Here is a 19,202-nt window from a genome sequence, read left to right as displayed (position 1 = left end):
TGTGAGGGGGGTTAAAATTTTTTTTTATAACTCATCTGTTTAAATTATATCAAAGTATTTTTCAGGTTGGATCAAGCTAATGCACGTCTAAATGCGCGTCTCTAAGGAGGCGCGCGTCTGACTGTTTCTATAGAAACCGGTGATTCTAACAGCCGCTGAAGTGATGCAATGACTTTACCAGACGGCGATTGGCTCTTATTTAGAAGGTGGGACTTATTCCGCCATATTGCGCGTTACACTTTCTCCCATTCAAAACAATACGAGTGACACGTCTTGTGTTATTCCATAGTCTTTGATTATATTAAGCCTTAAAGTTCTGCATAATTAAGGGCGTGGCCACTTGAGTGACAGGTGGATTGCCGCTGCTGTCACTACTAGCTGTTTGTCTGCTGTCTGTTAACTGTCACATCACCTCAGCAAATTCCAGCCGCTGAACTTGGCTTTTCTGCCATGTTTGTGCTTTTTAGGGATTATTTCATACAGTTATCAAATAATAAGGCTTGCTGTGTGGTTAATTGTACAGATTGAAAAAAAACTTATATGAAAAATATGTGCACACACGATTTTAGTGTTTTCATTACTGAATTTACACAAAACATAGCTGTATGCAGAAGAAACAAAGAAAAAAGAGACTTACAGGCTTTTTTACAGGCTATAAACAGTTTTTGTCTCCATACACAGAAAGTACATTGATTGCCAGTAGTTCAAAGAACAATCATGTATCCTTGCATATAAACAGATGCTACATCGCTAGGCTATCATAAACAATACCTATATTGATGATCGATTCAGACAGCAATCAGCCTCCAAAAGCAATCATTTGAAGGCTATACATAAATTATTATCATTGCGATGGCCAATCGTTCAGGCAAAAGACAGCATTTAGTCTCCGAAAACAATTGATTGTCTCAACTGCTGCACTATTTTGAAAAATATACTTTGGACGCAGACTCATTTGTTTGTGAGAATCTAATGTATATGATCGTATACGGTTTTACAACATAAACGGTGCTCAGATTGCATAATTTCTTGAAGAACGATGATTGACAGCAGATCGTTCAGAAGAAATATGATGCAAACAATGGATAATATATCGGTATTTCATGGATTTAACACTTTTGTGGACAAAAAAGTGCTGCCTTACCCTTGATTTCCTGTTTTTCTTCAGTAGAAACCAGAAACACCAAAGACGCATTATATATATTATGCATATATTATGCATTTTGGTACACAGGTGAGCAACTGTTTTGGTACCTCTATCTTACAGAAACTAATCATTGTTTTATAGCTCAACATGGTTAGTCTTATTGTTTGAATCTCTTGTTTTCTTGATTTACAGTGATTAACATGTTTGTACCCAAGAAGTAAATTAGACATTCTACTGTAAGCTACTAAACCAAACTTTTATTATGACTAGTTTTTTAGCAAATGAAATGGTGAATTGCTCATAAGTGATTCTTAGAGCAGCTCTAGATATGAAGTTCATGTGTTTATGTCTTCATATAGTGAGATGAGCGGCAGGCGTAGTACTTAGTAGTCTTAGTAGACTTATTTTATATTTTGGTATCAGTCTTTTTGTGGTTTAAAATTCGTTCATTCATTAATAGGTTTTGCTGAGAGGATGGCTGGTACTACAGAGTCACAGATGCTAGTGGTCATCATTTTAGTGGAGTCCTAGCTGTGCTATGCTACACCTGGACCTCAAGGACAAATGGTGCACAGGTTGCGTCAAGGTACGAGCTCAGCAAAGGTGCTAGATTTATGGCCGGATAATGAATATTATAAAAACAATATAATAATGCTAAGAATAAGGCCAGAACATAAAATGTAAATAGGTCAATCTTGATTTCATGTTAACTGATTTTTGAGTATCGGGACAAGATACTCTACAGTTCTGTAAAATAAAGTAAATATAAAGGGTTATTTTAAATGAACCTGTGTTTTTTTTTCTCTGTGTTTTAGTGCAATTTCCTGCTTCTTTCATTTTCCTCACCAAATCGATGTTTTTCCTTGTCTATCACTCAATACAAATCAACACCATTAAATCAATACCAAAGAAAAAACACTGTTGTCATGTCAAATATTGATTCAGAAATACTGGCAAGTCTAGAATGGTTTCCACTTCATTTATTGAAGAAAATCATTTGGTCAGCTTACAAAATAATAATTTTTGTTTAGATGTGTATTAAATGCATCAGCTTTTTTTTTTTTTTTTTTACTTATATGACCTGCTTAAAATAAGGGTTAATTGAAAATAATTAATTTTTGCAGATTGTGTGATAAAGATATAGTTGTGACATAGCAAAATATAAGCACAATTAGTTACAATTATAAATATTTTGGGGGCTTTTTCTAAGTGTGATCTTTGGGTTCTTCTTTACCTCTGTCACCAAGGCTCTTCTCCCCCGATAGCTCAGTTTGGCCGGACGACCAGCTCTAGGAAGGGTTCTGGTCGTCCCAAACGTCTTCCATTTAAGGATTATGGAGGCCACTGTGCTCTTAGGAACCTTAAGTGCAGCAGAAATTTTTTTGTAACCTTGGCCAGATCTGTGCCACAATTCTGTCTCTGAGCTCTTCAGGCAGTTCCTTTGACCTCATGATTCTCATTTGCTCTGACATGCACTGTGAGCTGTAAGGTCTTATATAGACAGGTGTGTGGCTTTCCTAATCAAGTCCAATCAGTATAATCAAACACAGCTGGACTCAAATGAAGGTGTAGAACCATCTCAAGGATGATCAGAAGAAATGGACAGCACCCGAGTTAAATATATGAGTGTCACAACCATATATATATATATATATATATATATATATATATATATATACACACACACACACACACACACACACACACACACACACACACACTTAGAAAAAGCCCCCAAAATATTGTTCTGAAATGAGGAGGCAAACAATGACCTCACAGTTTTTTAGTTATTTTTCATTTTTCATTTTTTTATAAATCAAACATAAATTCATGTCTGTTACTTGTCACATTTTCCTCGTTAAATGAACATTACTTTACATTACATCAAAAAGAAAAAAAGAAACCATATACAATTCTACTTTGTATTTTTACATTAACAATGTAATGAATGTTCTGTTTATTAAAACCAAGTCAATCTCATCAAGTTAGTGTTTTTTTTTAAGCATTTTTACATTTATTCCAAAAATAATAACTAAAGGCAGTAAAAATGTAACCCTCTATGGTAGGCAATATGATATCAATGAGGAAAAAATTATTTGTAGGGTTTTTTCCTGCTTAAAATTGGACATTATAACAATATCAATAAACATTAAACTTTTTTTTAAAAGTTCATTTAAAAGTCTAATTTTACTCAAAACAAACTTAGACTGTATATACATACATACATACATATATATATTATATGATAGTAATTGTGATCGTGTTATTAATTTTATTAACATTTTTAATTAATTGAGAGCCCTCAAAACACGATATATTTGTGTATTAAGCATGAGCATCACTGTTCACTGCTCCTCTCTTTAGTTCCTTTGACATAAGAAATGCCTTGATTACTCAGTGACGTGTCCTTGCCTTGGTTGAAATGACATTCTTGATTGTGGCTGAAATATTTGCCACCATGTATTTTCATAGAGAACAGAACTTTTAAATTTTTAGCTTAACAATCCAACGCAATTATAAAACAAATACCTCTCACATGGTTGCTTTGGTCTCTCTTTTCAGCATACAGAGAAATATTTTCAATTCAGCTCAAGGCAGCCACGCCTGACCTTGTAGAATCTGATTTTCTTTTCAACGCATGTTTCTTGATGTTTCTGTTGCTGTTCTGTCATATAAATGCTCTAGCAATAGGTTCAGCAACAGCGCTTCTTTCAAATCACTATCTACCGCTCTTTTTCCATTTTTTTCCCTTCAAGTTAGGTAATCTAATTTGAATGCAAATGTGCGAGCAGTAGGCGAGAGGGAACGCGCCTTTAAAATATCAATATTTATTGCATCTATTTAAACCGCTGGGTTGGTATAACGTAGGATATTTTAAAATGCGTTCATGGCATCTGTTTGAATTGTAACCGTGGATTATATTAAATGCACTGGTTACGTATTCAAACTCTCAAAGCCTTCAAAAAAGACATTAACACCAGTCAAGAGCAGATCGCTGTGTATTAACCACATGAAAGCCTTTTCTGTCGTTCTAATGCTATGCAAACACCCTGTCCTGGGTGAAAATTGTCTCTGCACCCACTCGTGTCCTCCGGGATGTGTAATGGGAACGAATTGTGTCCTCTCATTTTTCCCTAATGTAAAGAAAGCTGTGTGCGGCTCTCAAAGGAGAATACCAAACGTGGTTCTCTGAACCTTAAGGCAGTTCTGATCCTCAACCTTAGTGTTTGGCATCTAGAAGTAGATGCTGGCTTATGATTCAGTAATACTTGTTTCTCAGAGGAAACATTTACAGTAATATCAGAATGACAACCATTAATGAATTATTCTCTGTGTTGAGTGAATGCGTTACTGTAATGGGCTATAAATATTAAACATATACTAATCCACATTTTACTATGCAATGTTACACAGTTATTTTACATTTTGATCAGGCATAGTTAAGATTATAGATTATAGAGAGATTACATTCACTTTGAATAGCAGTTCAAAATAATGTGCAATATAAATATTGATTGATTAACTTTTTACAATTTAGTATGTAAGTAGAGCCTGTTTTGTTTGAAATCTCAATCAGTTGTTGCTAAAATGACAGAAATATTACTCTTGAACAACAAAACATCATTAAGTGTCATGAATTTCACGCATCCACTATGAATAGCAATTTGACATAATGTGATATATAAATATTGAAAAATCAACATTTTTACTATTTACTAAGTAGAGACTTTTATTCTGAAATCTCAATCTGTTGTTGCTCAAATGACTATTCTTGAAAAACAATTTAGTGTCCTGAATTTTTAATATTGACCAACACTTTACTATTTACATAGTGTACATTTACATAGTTCAGTTAATTTCAAATATTTTTCACTGAAATTAAAAGCATAGAAATACTAGATTTATTTTGTAGTAAAAGCGTGTTGTATATAGATAAACATGCATGTTACTGTTTCACTTGTAAGTTACTTTTGATATGACAAACATTTTACTATTTAATGTTAATGGTTCGAGCATCCATTTTGAATAGCAGTTTAATGTAATGTGCTATACAAATATTAAAAAAAGCAACTTTTTACTATTTAATATGAGACTTGTATTTGAAATCTTGATCAGTTGTTGCTCAAACTACTATTCTTGAACAGCATTTACATTTTTATTAATTGTCGCTGAAATGAAAAGTATGTTGATTTACTCTTTATTATGTAAGTAGAGAGCTCATTTATATTTCCATTGAATTGTTGCTGAAATCTTGAATGGTTATATTCAGGGCTTGACATTAACTTTTTTGCTCACCAGCCACTGTGGCTAGTGGTTTTCTGAAGATATTAGCCACTCAGCATTTTCACTGGCCACAATTTTGACATCAATACCATGGGGGAAAACTGCAATATAGATATTTTTAACCCTTCAATGCATACCTCGGGTCTTTAGTGACCCGGGACGTCATTCACTACCCTCCTCCTCGTTCAGACATCAACCTTCTTGGTATTCCTCAATCAATTCATTATAAAGAATATAACAAGAAAAAAAATATAAAATTATAAAAGAATGCCTATTTTTGTATTCATTTTTTGTAAAAATTGTATAGGGTCGCAAACGACCCGAGGTGTGTATGAGTGTGCATATATTTTTTCTACATAAAAATAACTGAATCTTACATGACAGATGCATGTATAATTCACCTTTATTCCACAAGGTGGCAATGTCTGATACACAATGCTGAAGTGACAACTCATTCAGACAGAAAACGAAATAATAAGAAAAACATGAAATGGCTCAGCGATTTACTGCAGAGCAAGTACTGAACGCAATCAAATATGACTAACTGTTACTGGATGGATCTGGTGAAGCTGTTAGTGATCAGAATATTGATTTTGAAGATGTTGAAAATGATATAGTTCTGAGAATATGTTTGAGATCGCAAATGGGCTCATATTCATGACCTCAAACATAAAACTAGCCCATTATTTGCTGAATTTACTGGGAAATGAGCTCTGACGAGGACAGTGATGATGACATAAAACATCTGCTCAAACTGAGCCCTTTCAAGCTCCAAAAGGTAACAAAATATGATTTATTTTATTCTTCTGTAATTGTTACTCTAATATCAGAGGAGTTTTATATTATCGTGACAGGTAGAGATCCTTCCGTGTTAGATATTGTAATATGTAAGAATGATTGGCGAAACAGTCATGCATTTAAGGGTTAATATTATCTCATAATTTGGCAGCAGGTTTATTAGGCTACTGTCACTTTAAGACCATTATACTTTTACACATGCATTTTCTTTCTCAACTGTTTACGTTCAATTAAAACATAACTGACCGTGTTTACGTGAATACTTGCCAAGACCGGCATTTTGACATTGTTTTGTGTGTTTATGACTGTTTACACGGAATAAGGAGCGAAAACAACTCAATTTAATACTGAGAGACGGCTTTTTATGCGCGCACTTTGGGTGTGAGCACAAAATATGCAGGAATGAGTAAAATTATGCACAATATACGCAATCCCATGAAATTCAAGCCCTGTAAAACCAACAATATTCATCCGGAGCAAATGAAACTAGTGAGTGAGGGGAGGCGGGTATCTGTGTCAACTCGCTGTCAGAGAGATGAGAGAGCGTGAAAGCGCAGCTGGTATTGTGTATCTATTCTGTGGAAAATGAGTATTGGAAGTGTTTCAGATATTTCAGTATTGATACGTATCAAAAAAATCGCTATATTTGACAAGACAACATTGCACTTAGTTTATTATTTCAGATGCATTTTTAAAAAACTACAATTAAAAAATGTATACATTATATATAAAATTCAACCCGCCAAAATGGCAAGTAGGAGTGACTGTGTTACACGCCACTGCTGAAATCCACCCGCTTTTTCCGGGTGTTAATGTCAAGCCCTGTATATATTTTAATACCAATGTGATATAAATATTTTTTTAGCCACTAACATTTTACTTTGTAATATTTAAGTGGTGACAGAAGATTAAATTTAAAATTCAAGTAAAATCTCTATGCATTGTTGCTGAAATTAAACATGCAGAGATCTTTGAACCAGTATTTCACACATCTTTGAACTGATCGCTGTGGCATTTTCAGTCTTGGTATAAATTAATACTGTCAGCATCCTCTGCTTAATGCAGTGTGATGTGGCAGAGATTCATTTATAGCACGGAAGCCCCTCTCCTCCGGTCCAAACGTGTCTTTCTACAGCAATTAACTGCGGAAAGGTTGATCTTAGACATGAGCTGGCAGAGATATGTCTTTGTCTACGGTACAAACCCGCTGCTCTTTCTCTTCAAAAGAAGGAGGCAGCCTCCCCCAGGCAACATTGCAAGTTATATGCTGATAAACTTTGTAACTTCCTACCTGCAAGTTTTAAATGGAGCTTTCCTGTAATTACTGATCCAGTGGTTAGAAATGAGCTGTAGTAGATTCATTGCCAGGCTCTGATTCCTATTAAAGAGGAAACTTTAACCTTTTATCGTTCATTTCCATAATTCATATTGACCTTTTATGTTACAAGAAGGGATTCTGCATAGCCAGTTGCTTTCTAAGGAAGTGTCATAAATGTAAAATGATTTGATGCACTCTACAATTGATTCATAAGTAATATGAGAAGAAAAGGCAATATTTTATTATAAATTGGATAGTTACGGTCCTTGCTTGGTTGAGCTGCGTTCGAAGCCATTGTAAATTATATATAGCTGTATAAATATTAAAATAAATATTTTAATTATTATTTGAATAAAATATTTTTTATGGACTAAGCGTTTTATAAAAGCAAAAAGCCCCATGAAGGTTTCTTGGGGGAAAATGAAAAACATTTTTGACAGAATGCAATGTCTTATTTTTCCAATATCATCACCCTTTTGGGGCTCTGTACATTTATAAGATCTTAACACTTTTTAAAATAGACATTTAAAAATTGACTTTATTTTGTCATTGACACATACATTACCATTGATCTACATTAAAAAACAATGACAAAGCGGAAAACCTCGTTAACTGACTTTTATACGTATTAACACAGGACTTTTTTGTGCTAATTATCTCGACTCTGACTGTAGTCGATTTGTATAACATACACATACAGTGTTTTGTACAGATGTGAGTGTATCTCTTCCCACAGATGCTTTTGTTCCGGTTTCAAACATTTCATCGCATGCACAGTGTGGTATGCATTTGTGTCGGCTTATGCCTGTCGCACCGCTAATGGCTGCCATGGTTTGCGTGTGAAACACAAAAGCCCTCGCTCCCACGCTCAGCACACTTTTTGTGCGACACTGGCTGTGCTCATGTCTGAGGAAAAAAGGTGAGATTGTTCTGCCGTGTGATAGCAAAACGAGGCTTACTTCTGCCAAAATATTGAAAGGCTGTAGGAAATGAACAGTAAACAGTGGAGAAGAAAATTTGGCTTCAGTGTGGGACTTATTTTCAAATTGAACTTGGCACTGATTGCATTAATATTTTAAAGGCTGCCTAATGTCTCTTAACTGGATTATGTGTGACATGAAGGAAAACTTTTGCTCATTAAACAGTTCTTTAACAGATTTTTCAGTCTGAAAGCTGAGCTGAATTAAACTTTGTGTATAGGGTTTAATTATGCAAAACACCAAAAATACAACATTTTCTGTATGGGATGCACAATATATCAATACCATATCGGTTATAGGCCGATATTAGATGTTTTTTTTTTAGTTATTGTTTGATATTTGACATTTATTTGTAAACCAACTAAAAAATATAGCTGCATGTATCGATGTCGGGTCCAACCCCAGTGGACGTCGGGCAAATTAAACTGGGTAAATGTCAAAAGACTTTTTTTTAAATCATTTGAATTTGCCACATTTACTGCAGCAGCTGGTTCCACTATGACCACAAGCCACAATAGCCACACCCATGATGTCATTTAAATTTAGATGAATTTCATGTCCAGTATTTATCTCTAGGTCTTTTTTATGTTTATTAACATAATTATTAAGTTACCTAGTTAACCTAATTATAAAACTATGTTGTCAGTGCCCTACAAATGAATTGCCTTTATTTTGTTATTCAAACTTATAGAAAAGGAAAAGGCATAAGAGATTTCTTATCCTTTAATCCTTTAATGTAGGCAGTAGCACACAGCAATAAAGGTTTAAACACAGAGAGAGAGAGATAGAGAGAGAGAGAGAGAGAGAGAGAGAGAGAGAGAGAGAGAGAGAGAGAGAGAGAAGGACCAAGTGAGACCAAGGTACTGCACTACCCTTTTTAAGAATTCCTTTTAAGAAATCTCTTTAAAAGCTGCCATCTAGTGGTTATGCTGTGTATGAAATTAGATTTTTGTAATTCATTTATTTTAAACAAATAGCAGTAATCTGCCTATTTTTAACTTACACATATGCCTTCTTCATGAATTGAAAACATACAATAAAATGTGTTTATTTCTAATATTTGTATTATTTTATATTGAAATAAATGGTGTATAATGTATTGTTTAGAAGATATGAGACTCTTCCTGTATCCCTTTTTTGACATTAATTTAATCCCTCGCCATGGCAACACCGTTCAATATATCAAATACCCGTTCACAATTTAGCATTTTCAGTGTATTGTTATCATGTTGAAAAAGTATGGTGTGAATTGTATAAACCCTCTAGGAGGGGTAGTTAAAAACCCAGAGCCTGTTTTTAAAAAAAATCCACATTCAAACCAATATAGCTTACTTCTTATTGGTCTGAACTAATGACTGTAAATTTGAAAGTTGTCTGGCTCGATGAGCCCAATATATCTACCAAGTTTGGTGACTGTAGGTAAAACTACCCCCTCCCCCACTTTTATCAAATTGTGGTGCTATAGAGCCCCTCCTCCATGCCAATTTCTAAGGTTTTGCCCATGTCTACTGACTGAAAGCTCTGATGTATGTGTCGAGTTTCATGCAATTTGAAGCATGTGAAGAGTTTCAAAAGCATCCAAAAAGAATATTAAAGTTTGATGCGTTGCCATGGCAACAATATTTAAGATGTCAAGAATCCTTCCACAGGCCTGGGAGAAGTATATCAAATTCCAGAGTATGCATTTTTCAAACAACCCATAATAGCTGACTTCCTGTTGGGCTGGTGTATGACAAAGAGAACGAAAGTTGTTCGGCCCGATGAGGTCTATATGCGTTCCAAGTTTCATACATATACGTGCAAGTGCGTTTGATATATGGACAAAGTTATATTTTTTAATTATTGTTTGATATTTGACATTTAATTGTAAATCAACTAAAAATAAACTGACACAATAAATCAATACCATATCAGTTATTGTATGATGTTAGAGATTTTTTTAAATTTCACATTTAATTGTAAACCAGCTAAACAAAATTTTAAAAAGCCAAAAAGATATGAGACATTAGTTTTTTGTGGTATATTTTATAGTTTTGAATTTGAAATTCTAGACATTTAACACAAGGTTAGTGCACTTTTCACTGGTCATACTCAGTGGTTCATTCATTGTTATATCTTCAACAAGAAATTACTCTCTTTCTACTGAATTGAAACAATTTTTGTAGTATGCCAACTACAGCTGCTGAATTAAATGTCAACACTGAGCTCACAGCTGGCACAATCTGCTAATTTATGTTGCCTTTTAAGCTTGATGGGAAAATGATCAAAAATTGTATTATTAATCATCCAGAATGCTTCTCAGCTTCTTCCATTAAATGAAGCACAACCATTTTCCTTTTAATTACTATGAACCATGAAACATAAAATCTGTCATTTAGATACTTTAGTCTTATTTTGAATTCGAACACAGGCTTAAAGAAACACAGACATCTTAAACTCGATTTCATAAGCTGCTCCACTGTTGAGTAATATGAGATATGGATCGTGTTGTTGTCTGATTATTTTATCGAACAAGTGACATTCCTGCTGACAATAGACAAGACGCCACAGGCGCTGATAAATTGTTTAAGATTGTGATTCTGGTACCTCTGTCACACACAACGGTGTGACTAATGCAACCACAAACTCTTAATGCCTCGGGCGGATTTGACCCAGGGAGCTTTAAATGAGCTTCCTTGCCAGACATGGCCGCCGACCTATACAGAGTTCTCTGATTCTGGTGTCACGGCCTGTCTGAATATTTTATGAGAGGTGAAAGCCCGGAGTGTAGCAGATTCAGAGGTGAATGACATGGCGATGATAATGCAGTGTTTGTTTATGAACATAAGATGAACTATACTCAAATGACTCATCAATGTAAGTGCTGTTAAAAAACTTTCAGGGAGTTTCCTTCTAACCACACACCAAGGATGGTAACTGTATATTAGCATTCACACAAAAAGATGATAATATTCTGTTTATTATAAGTGTGCACTGCAGTCTGCCACTTTAAATGCTTGAGCTCTTAAAGGGTGGATTCTGATTGGCTGTTGTTCATCAGCTTCATTAAAAAAAAAAAAAAAAAAAGATTCTGACAATATCATACTTCTGTGCCATAATCGTTATAGCTGTGATGTAGACTTCGCTATTCTCATAGAATTAGAATGATTATTAAAACTTCACAGTTATCGTTCTTGGTATGAACAGGCTTTAAGTCAGCTTGTGGGATTTTATAAGTGATTCATGTAGAAAGTTTTAACCAGCAAAATATACAGCTGAATCTTGTAAAGTTTAGTGTTAGCATGTTTGCTAAGCTAATGATGCAATATCTTTGCAAGCACAAAAATACATAGCACACACAAAATAAATAATGGATTATTAAGAACATTTTATATGTACGTTTAAAGGCATTTTCTAAAGATTTTTTGAATGTTAAAAGCATTATACTCTAAGTAAGCCAATTGTTGGTTGATTTTCATTGAAAAGTATAAACAATGTGTCTCTGTGGTGTTTTCAAAACATCTCTATGTTTGTTTGAGTAATCTGACCAGGCCAGCATAGCAACATTCGCTCAACCAATGGCGTGAGATTGGGGTGGAGCTATTTGCTGTTTGCTGACCAATGACAGTTGAGTGTTTTAGAAAGTCTTGAGGGGCTCAAAGAGGTGCTATAGTGCCTATCAAAGAGTTTGAAGAAAATAATGTATTAAAATAACTATAAAAATTGCAAGTTATTATTATTAATCATAGTAATTATGATGATAATGATAAATATTGCAGAAAGCAGCGATTATCGGGGTTGAAGCAATTTAAGACTTTTAAGTACATGTGTAAAAAGATGTTAAGTATTATTTAGCAAACTTGTGAATACCCAAGTCATGGATGAAAAGACCTTTTTTAGCAGCTTCAGATAATTTATTATAGAAATATAGTCTTTTTAACTGTTATAGCGCCACATATCGCCTGACTTCCAAAAAAGTTTGTATGCTTTTTAGATTCAGTCGCATGTGCTTGCCTAATTTTGTGAATTTCTAAGGTTTTGTTTAGAAATTATTGACTCTTGGGTACACTTGTTCACACCCATAATTTTAAAAATTAATGATAAATTGGCATTGTTGTCTTTATAAAATCCTGCCTACTTTTCCCAAACAGTATAAATATGCTTTCTATATATCGCTGCCTTTATATTTTAGGAAGGGCACCATCATATTTGTTCTTGCAAACCCCTTTGCCAATGTTTGGGGAAATAAAAATTGGCCTCATGGAAAACTGTTTGCAGCAGTTTTGCCAGCAACTCAGTGGTTAGCATTGTTGCCTCAAAGCCAGAATGACGCTGGTTCGAGTCTCAGCTGAATTGTGTGGAGTTTGTATGCTCTCCCACATATTGATTTTGGTTTCCTCTGGGTGCCTCGGTTTCTCCTACAATCCCAAAACATGCAGCCTAGGTGAACTGGACCATCTTTCACTCTCAGAAAAAAAAGGTACTAAAGCTGTCTCTGGGGCGGTATTCTTTCGAAAGGTACACATTTGTACTTTATTTACCCTTTAAAAGGTGCATATTAGTACCTTTTTTCTTACACCCTGCGATGTTGGATTAGGCTCCAGCATCCCCACGATCCTTCAGAGCACAAGGTTTGGAAAATGGGTGGATGTTTTTCCAAGGGCAGCAGTGATATTGTGAGGTTGCATCTTATTTCCCCTAATAAGCCTCACTCTCAAGTCAGACATGACATCTTGAAGTGTGCCCCATGAAGACGCCCCACCAGCAGACATTATCACCGCGCAGCATCTCAATTACATGATGATGACTGAATTGATAACAAAGGAGAACAGCCACCATTAAAGAAAGCGTGACGATGGCGTATATCCTTGAAAGGACACCCATTCGGCATAATCACTGGGTGTCTTCGAGTGAATTGGGCATCATGATGGCTTCCACAGCTGCTCTCCGGATGGGGCCACCATAGCTGTTCATTAAATGGACTGTAGTGGCGAGAGCACGAATTTGGAGGGGTACTGGAGTGTTTAACTCAGGCCGTGAATGGCTAATGCTGTAATGGAGGGCTTAGAGACACGATGGAGGGCTATTATAGTCACACTTTACGCCAAGCAGTGGCCTGTTTCCATATCAAATGCTCCTTGCTGGAAATTCCCTGACAACATGATATTGCCGGTGAGGATTTAAATTAACCTGGAGAGCAGATAGTTTGTTTTGTGGTGAGAGACAGCGAGCACAAATAGTGTGACTGTTAGAGTGTCTGGGATGTATTAGGACCTGATCAGATCTTGACGACATGACTTGTCACAATTTTCTTGCCGCATCTCTGAATACGGAAACTGAATTGCTATTGTGTACGTTTTGGTGGATATGACATTATGGCCACAGGTTTTCAAGTGCAGAGTCGTGCGCTGTGTGAATTGCATTAGACCAAGTAAATAAGCCGGGCCGTGTTTGACATCACCTCGTGTTGCCGCAGGCACCTTGGGCAAGGTGACACTATCAGATATCATTTGAATCTAAACACGCTTTCCTCACTCCGCTGAGAGAAACACAGAATCTGTTTGTTGTTCTCTGGTCCCTCTGTATCTAATCTATGTGCGTCCCTGTCCATCTTATAATGGAATAAGTTTCCGTTGCCGCCCTGGTGTTTTCATCCTTCCTTCCGTGCTTTCTGACCTTCTCACGTCCTGTCTTTCTCTCTTTCTGCTTTCAATTTCATTTGCAATATCCTATTATCTTTTCTGTCCTCCTCCTTTCTTTATTTATCTTTCTTTTGTCTCCATTATCATGTTTTATTTCATCCCATCCCTTCCTTTCATTTCTTTTTCTCTTGTTCAATTCCTCTTATCATTTCCTTTTCATTTCTTTTTTCCCCTGTTTCCTTTCCTTTTATTCCTTTGTTTAATTCATTTCCTCTTATCCAATTTCCTTTTTCCAATTGTTATCAATTATACTTTCCTATTCCTTTTATTTCCTTTCCTCTTACCCAATTAATTTCTTATTTCTTTAAATTTTCTTTTCCTCTTATCCCTTCTCTACTTCCATTTTTTTATTTCCTCTTATCCAATTTTTGTTCTAATTCTTATCCAATTATCTTTTCCTCCTTTCTTTTCCTTTCATTTCCAATTCTCCTTCCTTTTACGTTATCTTTCCTTTCATTCTATCCATTCCTTTTATATCCTTTTCTCTTATCCAATTCCTTTCCTCTTAATTTCATCCCATCCCATCCCTTCCTTCCATTCCATTTCCTCTTATACATTCCTTTCCTTTCCTTTCCTTTCCTTTCCTTTCCTTTCCTTTCCTTTCCTTTCCTTTCCTTTCCTTTCCTTTCCTTTCCTTTCCTTTCCTTTCCCTCCCTTCCCTTTCCTTTCCTTTCCTTTCCTTTCCTTCCATAATTAATTTCATTCTCTTTCCTCTTTCCTCTTATCCAATTCCTTTCCACAATCTCCTTCTCTCCATCATTAATTCTTCATCCTTTTAATCTGTCTCTCTCTCCTGTCACTTCCTCCTCTTCTTTCTCTCAGGTGGTGTATGTATTGCTCAGTCTCTGAAGATCCCCAGAGAGCCCAGACCGGGAGAGTTTGACAAGATCATCCTGCGGCTACTGGAGACACCCAATGCTCGTGCCATCGTCATGTTTGCGAATGAAGATGACATCAGGTGTCTTTATCAATAGCAATTTTCCTTCCTCATATTCATTGAAGTATAGGTAATAAATAATAATAGTAATCTGTCCTGGTAATATGCTGAAAAAATAAAAGGCCTAGGAAGGCTTTTACAAGAAGTTTACACTGATTACAGTGTTTTGCTCAGATTTTTATTATTATTATTATCTGTTTGGGTTATTTTAACTGAGAAAAAGGAATAATGGCTTTCTTTAGTTGATGTTTTTCCTATTAATGCCCCCTTTTTTAAATAGTCATGTTGTTTAAGTCACCTCACAGTTATTAACCATGATTTGCTACTTGCCTTGCTAGTCAGTGGCAGGAGGTGGAACATTTGGGTGGGCAAAAATTTGTAGGGCAGGATGAGTGCTCAGTATATACAATCGTTCAAATTTTGCGTTTAGGAAGTTATTTTAAAATGTAATAATATTTCACAATATGACTAAAAAAATGAAAAGAAAAAGAATCTTACAAACCCCAAACTTTTGAAGGCTAGTGTATTTGGTCCTTTTACCCTGGAATATTTTTAAGGTGTGGTAACTTTTAGAAGTAGGCTTGCATTTAGGTGTTCTAAAAGTTAATAAATGCAATGGAAATGCATTAAAAGTCCAATTTTGAGTTCATAGGGTCTTTAAAGGATTAGTTAACTTCAGAATTAAAATTTCCTGATAATTTACTCACTCCCATGTCATCCAAGATGTTTATGTCTTTCTTTCTTCATTCGAAAAGAAATTAAGGTTTTTGATGAAAACATTACAGGATTTGTGGATTAGTGGACTAATTGTGTATAATAGTGAATAGTGAATAATAGTGGACACTGGTGTTCAACGGGTTGAAGGTCCAAATTGCAGTTTCAAAGAACTTTACACAATCCCAGCCGAGGAATAGGGGACTTATCTAGTGAAACAATTGGTAATTTTCTAAAAAATAAATAAATAAATAAATAATTATACCTTTTAAACACAAATGCTCGTCTTGCACTAGCTCTGCAATCCAACTCACATTACGTATTCATGTTGGAAAGGTGACATGGAAATACCACCATAGGGCGACAAACTCCATCACATTTTCTCCTCCAATTTCAATATCGACATCGTTGTTTTACCTTTTTTTTTGTAAAGGGCGTTTGGCTTAGTCTTTACACGTTTGCTTTGTAGACACTGGATCAGTACTTTTGCCTAAATCACATGTGACCTTTTCATTATGTAATGTGTGGCACATCACAGAGCAGTGTTACATTTGTGGTTAAAAAGTATATAGAAAATGACTGATTGTTTTGCTAGATAATACACTTATTCCTTGTCTGTGATCATGTAGAGCCTTTTGAAGGTGCATTGAAACTGCAGTTTGGAGCTTCAACCCATTGTACCCCAGTAAAGTCCACTATATGGAGAAAAACCGTGGAATGTTTTCCTCAAAAACCTTAATTTCTTTTCAACTGAAGAAATAAAGACATGAACATCTTGGATGACATGGGGGTGAGTAAATTATCAGGAAATTTTAATTCTTAAGTGAACTAAGTCAAATCAGCTGAAAAGCTACCAATTTTGGACAAACCACAGATCTTTCATAGAGTTATATTGAAGATGATGCAGTCAAGCTGTAAGTATTGCTCTTAGGTGAAAACCTCAAGAACAGGCGAAGTCAGCTATTTCCTATAATGTGCTGCCTGAGGCCTGGAGAACTCAATTTAACATAATCCACTTTTCAGTAATTTTTGCTGTAAAATTTTATGTACTTGTGGCACAGGACCAAATCATGTCCCCATATTCCTGAGATCCACTGCCTTTCTAAGCCTATTACATGATGTCCTTTGGAATCTGGCCCGGTACGCTGATGACTTTAGACCAATTTCTAATTCTAAGTGTTCTAACAGAACACTGTTGACCTCAGAAAATCAGAACGAACAGGTCTTTTTGAAGGACATATTCAGGTTTCTAGGTTTAGGATACTTCACTGACTCACATGTGAATGTGTATTTTGTTTGCCTATCTTTCAGACGTGTATTGGATGCTGCAAAGCGCAACAACCAAACAGGTCACTTCCTGTGGGTGGGATCAGACAGCTGGGGCTCAAAGATATCTCCTGTTGTCCAGCAGGAAAGCGTGGCAGAAGGTGCTATTACCATCCTTCCAAAAAGAGCATCCATAGAAGGTAAAATTCCCTCTAGTGGACCAATTCTGATTAAACATTTCTCTTGCAATTCCAGTCCAATTCCAATGCTTTCATACTTATTTTCAGCCTTTGACAGATACTTCAAAAGCCGCTCCTTGTCCAACAACCGACGGAACGTTTGGTTTGCAGAGTTCTGGGAGGAGAATTTTGGATGCAAGTTAGGGATGCACGGCAAACGTCCCGGCAGCCCCAAGAAATGCACTGGTATGAGAAGGTTTTATATTACGGTCTTTCAGCCTGGTTTAGAAATTGTTACTGTTAGAGTTCTCTTCTGCCTGGGAGGCAAAACAGTCCATCACGCTGACATTGGATTGGACCTCTTTGAGGATTCAGTGTTTTTTTTTTTTTTTTTTATGGTTGAGAAGATCAGTGGGGACATCAGGAACAAGATATTCTGTTTACACAGGAACTGGTAAAGCCTTAAAGGATTAGTTCACTTTAAAATGAAAATTACCCCAAGATTTAATCATTCTCAAGCTATCATAGGTGTATATGAATTTCTTCTTTTTGATGAACACAATCTGAGTTATATTAATAAAGCTTTATAATGGCAGTGAATGAGGGCAACGAGTTTGAAGCTCAAAAAAAAGTGCATCCATCCATCATAAATGTACTCCACGCGGCTCTGGGGGGTTAATAAAGACCTTCTGAAGCGATGCAATGCTTTTGTCTAAGAAAAATATCCATATTTAACAAGTTATAGCTTCGCCAGACCGCCTTTCGTATTCAATGATGCGGCGTCATTTACACTTTTTTCATAAGTTGAATATGGAAGGTGTAGGACGTAGTGTAAGTGTTTTGAACTGCGAGAGTCGTTAAACTTTCTTTGTAAGTTGAATACGGAAGGCGGTCTGGTGAAGCTAGATATTTTACTTTATAACTAGTTAAAAATGGATATTTTTCTTAGACAAAAGCATTTCATCGCTTCAGAAGGTCTTTATTAACCCCCCAGAGCTGCGTGGAGTACATTTATGATGGTTGGATGCACTTTCTTGAGCTTCAAACTCGTTGCCCCCATTCACTGCCATTATAAAGCTTGGACGCATCAGGATATTTATTAAAATAACCCTAAATGTGTTTCTTTAGAAAGAAGAAAGTCATATACACCTAGGATGACTTGAGGGTGAGTAAATCTTGGGGTAATTTTCATTTTAAAGTGAACTAATCCTTTAAATAAACAGTAGAGTCTTACTGACGTCCATTTGCACACATGCTAACGCGCACACATATAGGAGGTCAAAATTGTTCTGTCTTTACAAATTAAACACATTATCTCTAAGCTGTGATTGATTTACTCAAAGGCTAGCTGGATTGTATGTCACATTTTTATCTAAATGTGAGTTTTCTTTGCAGAACCTTAGGTTTTATTTAATCAACTCTACATTTTTGGCTGCTTTGTTATGTAGTTTTGCACACACGCACACACACACACACACACACACACACACACACACACACACACACACAAATAAACCTTTAGCTTGGTGACCTGACGGTTAGCACTTGTACTCCAAAATCAGTCAAAGTGAAAGCATTCATAACCCATTTTGCTTCTGTACTGTGATCTATTTGGAATAGAAAAGAATTTGAAACTTGATTTGGAACAGGAAACGGCTTGTTAATGTCATTTCTTTGGAACGTGCACTGATAAATTGGGTAACACTTTGTTTTGATGGTCCACTTAAGACATAATGTTGACTATAAGGAACGTTGCACTTCAACAAACTCTCATTAGAGTATTAGTAGAATATATAAGGAACATGTATTACATAAGTAAATATGTTGATTGTAAGCTGTGACAGTTTACATCTTGTGGCTAATACTTTTGAAACAGTATTTTAATGTTTTAATGTTTA

General features: G+C 35.6%; 1 protein-coding gene across 2 annotated transcripts in view; it reads left to right on the top strand.

Moving 5' to 3' along the window:
• The window catches only part of grm8b (glutamate receptor, metabotropic 8b), a 209,130-nt gene that overhangs the window by 136,373 nt on the left and 53,555 nt on the right, over window positions 1-19,202 (top strand). Inside the window, exons 3-5 of one of the 2 annotated variants that reach the window (XM_067379384.1) lie at window positions 15,031-15,166; window positions 17,171-17,325; window positions 17,413-17,550. In XM_067379384.1, coding sequence (XP_067235485.1) covers window positions 15,031-15,166; window positions 17,171-17,325; window positions 17,413-17,550 — 429 coding nt within the window. The remainder of the gene's footprint in view (window positions 1-15,030; window positions 15,167-17,170; window positions 17,326-17,412; window positions 17,551-19,202) is intronic. The other variant, XM_067379385.1, reaches the window with a different exon arrangement.

This window comes from Chanodichthys erythropterus, chromosome 24 (assembly GCF_024489055.1).
Source record: "Chanodichthys erythropterus isolate Z2021 chromosome 24, ASM2448905v1, whole genome shotgun sequence".
Lineage (NCBI taxonomy): Eukaryota > Metazoa > Chordata > Actinopteri > Cypriniformes > Xenocyprididae > Chanodichthys > Chanodichthys erythropterus.
Note: the sequence above shows the minus strand (reverse complement) of the source record. Positions and strands in the feature narration are given on the sequence as shown.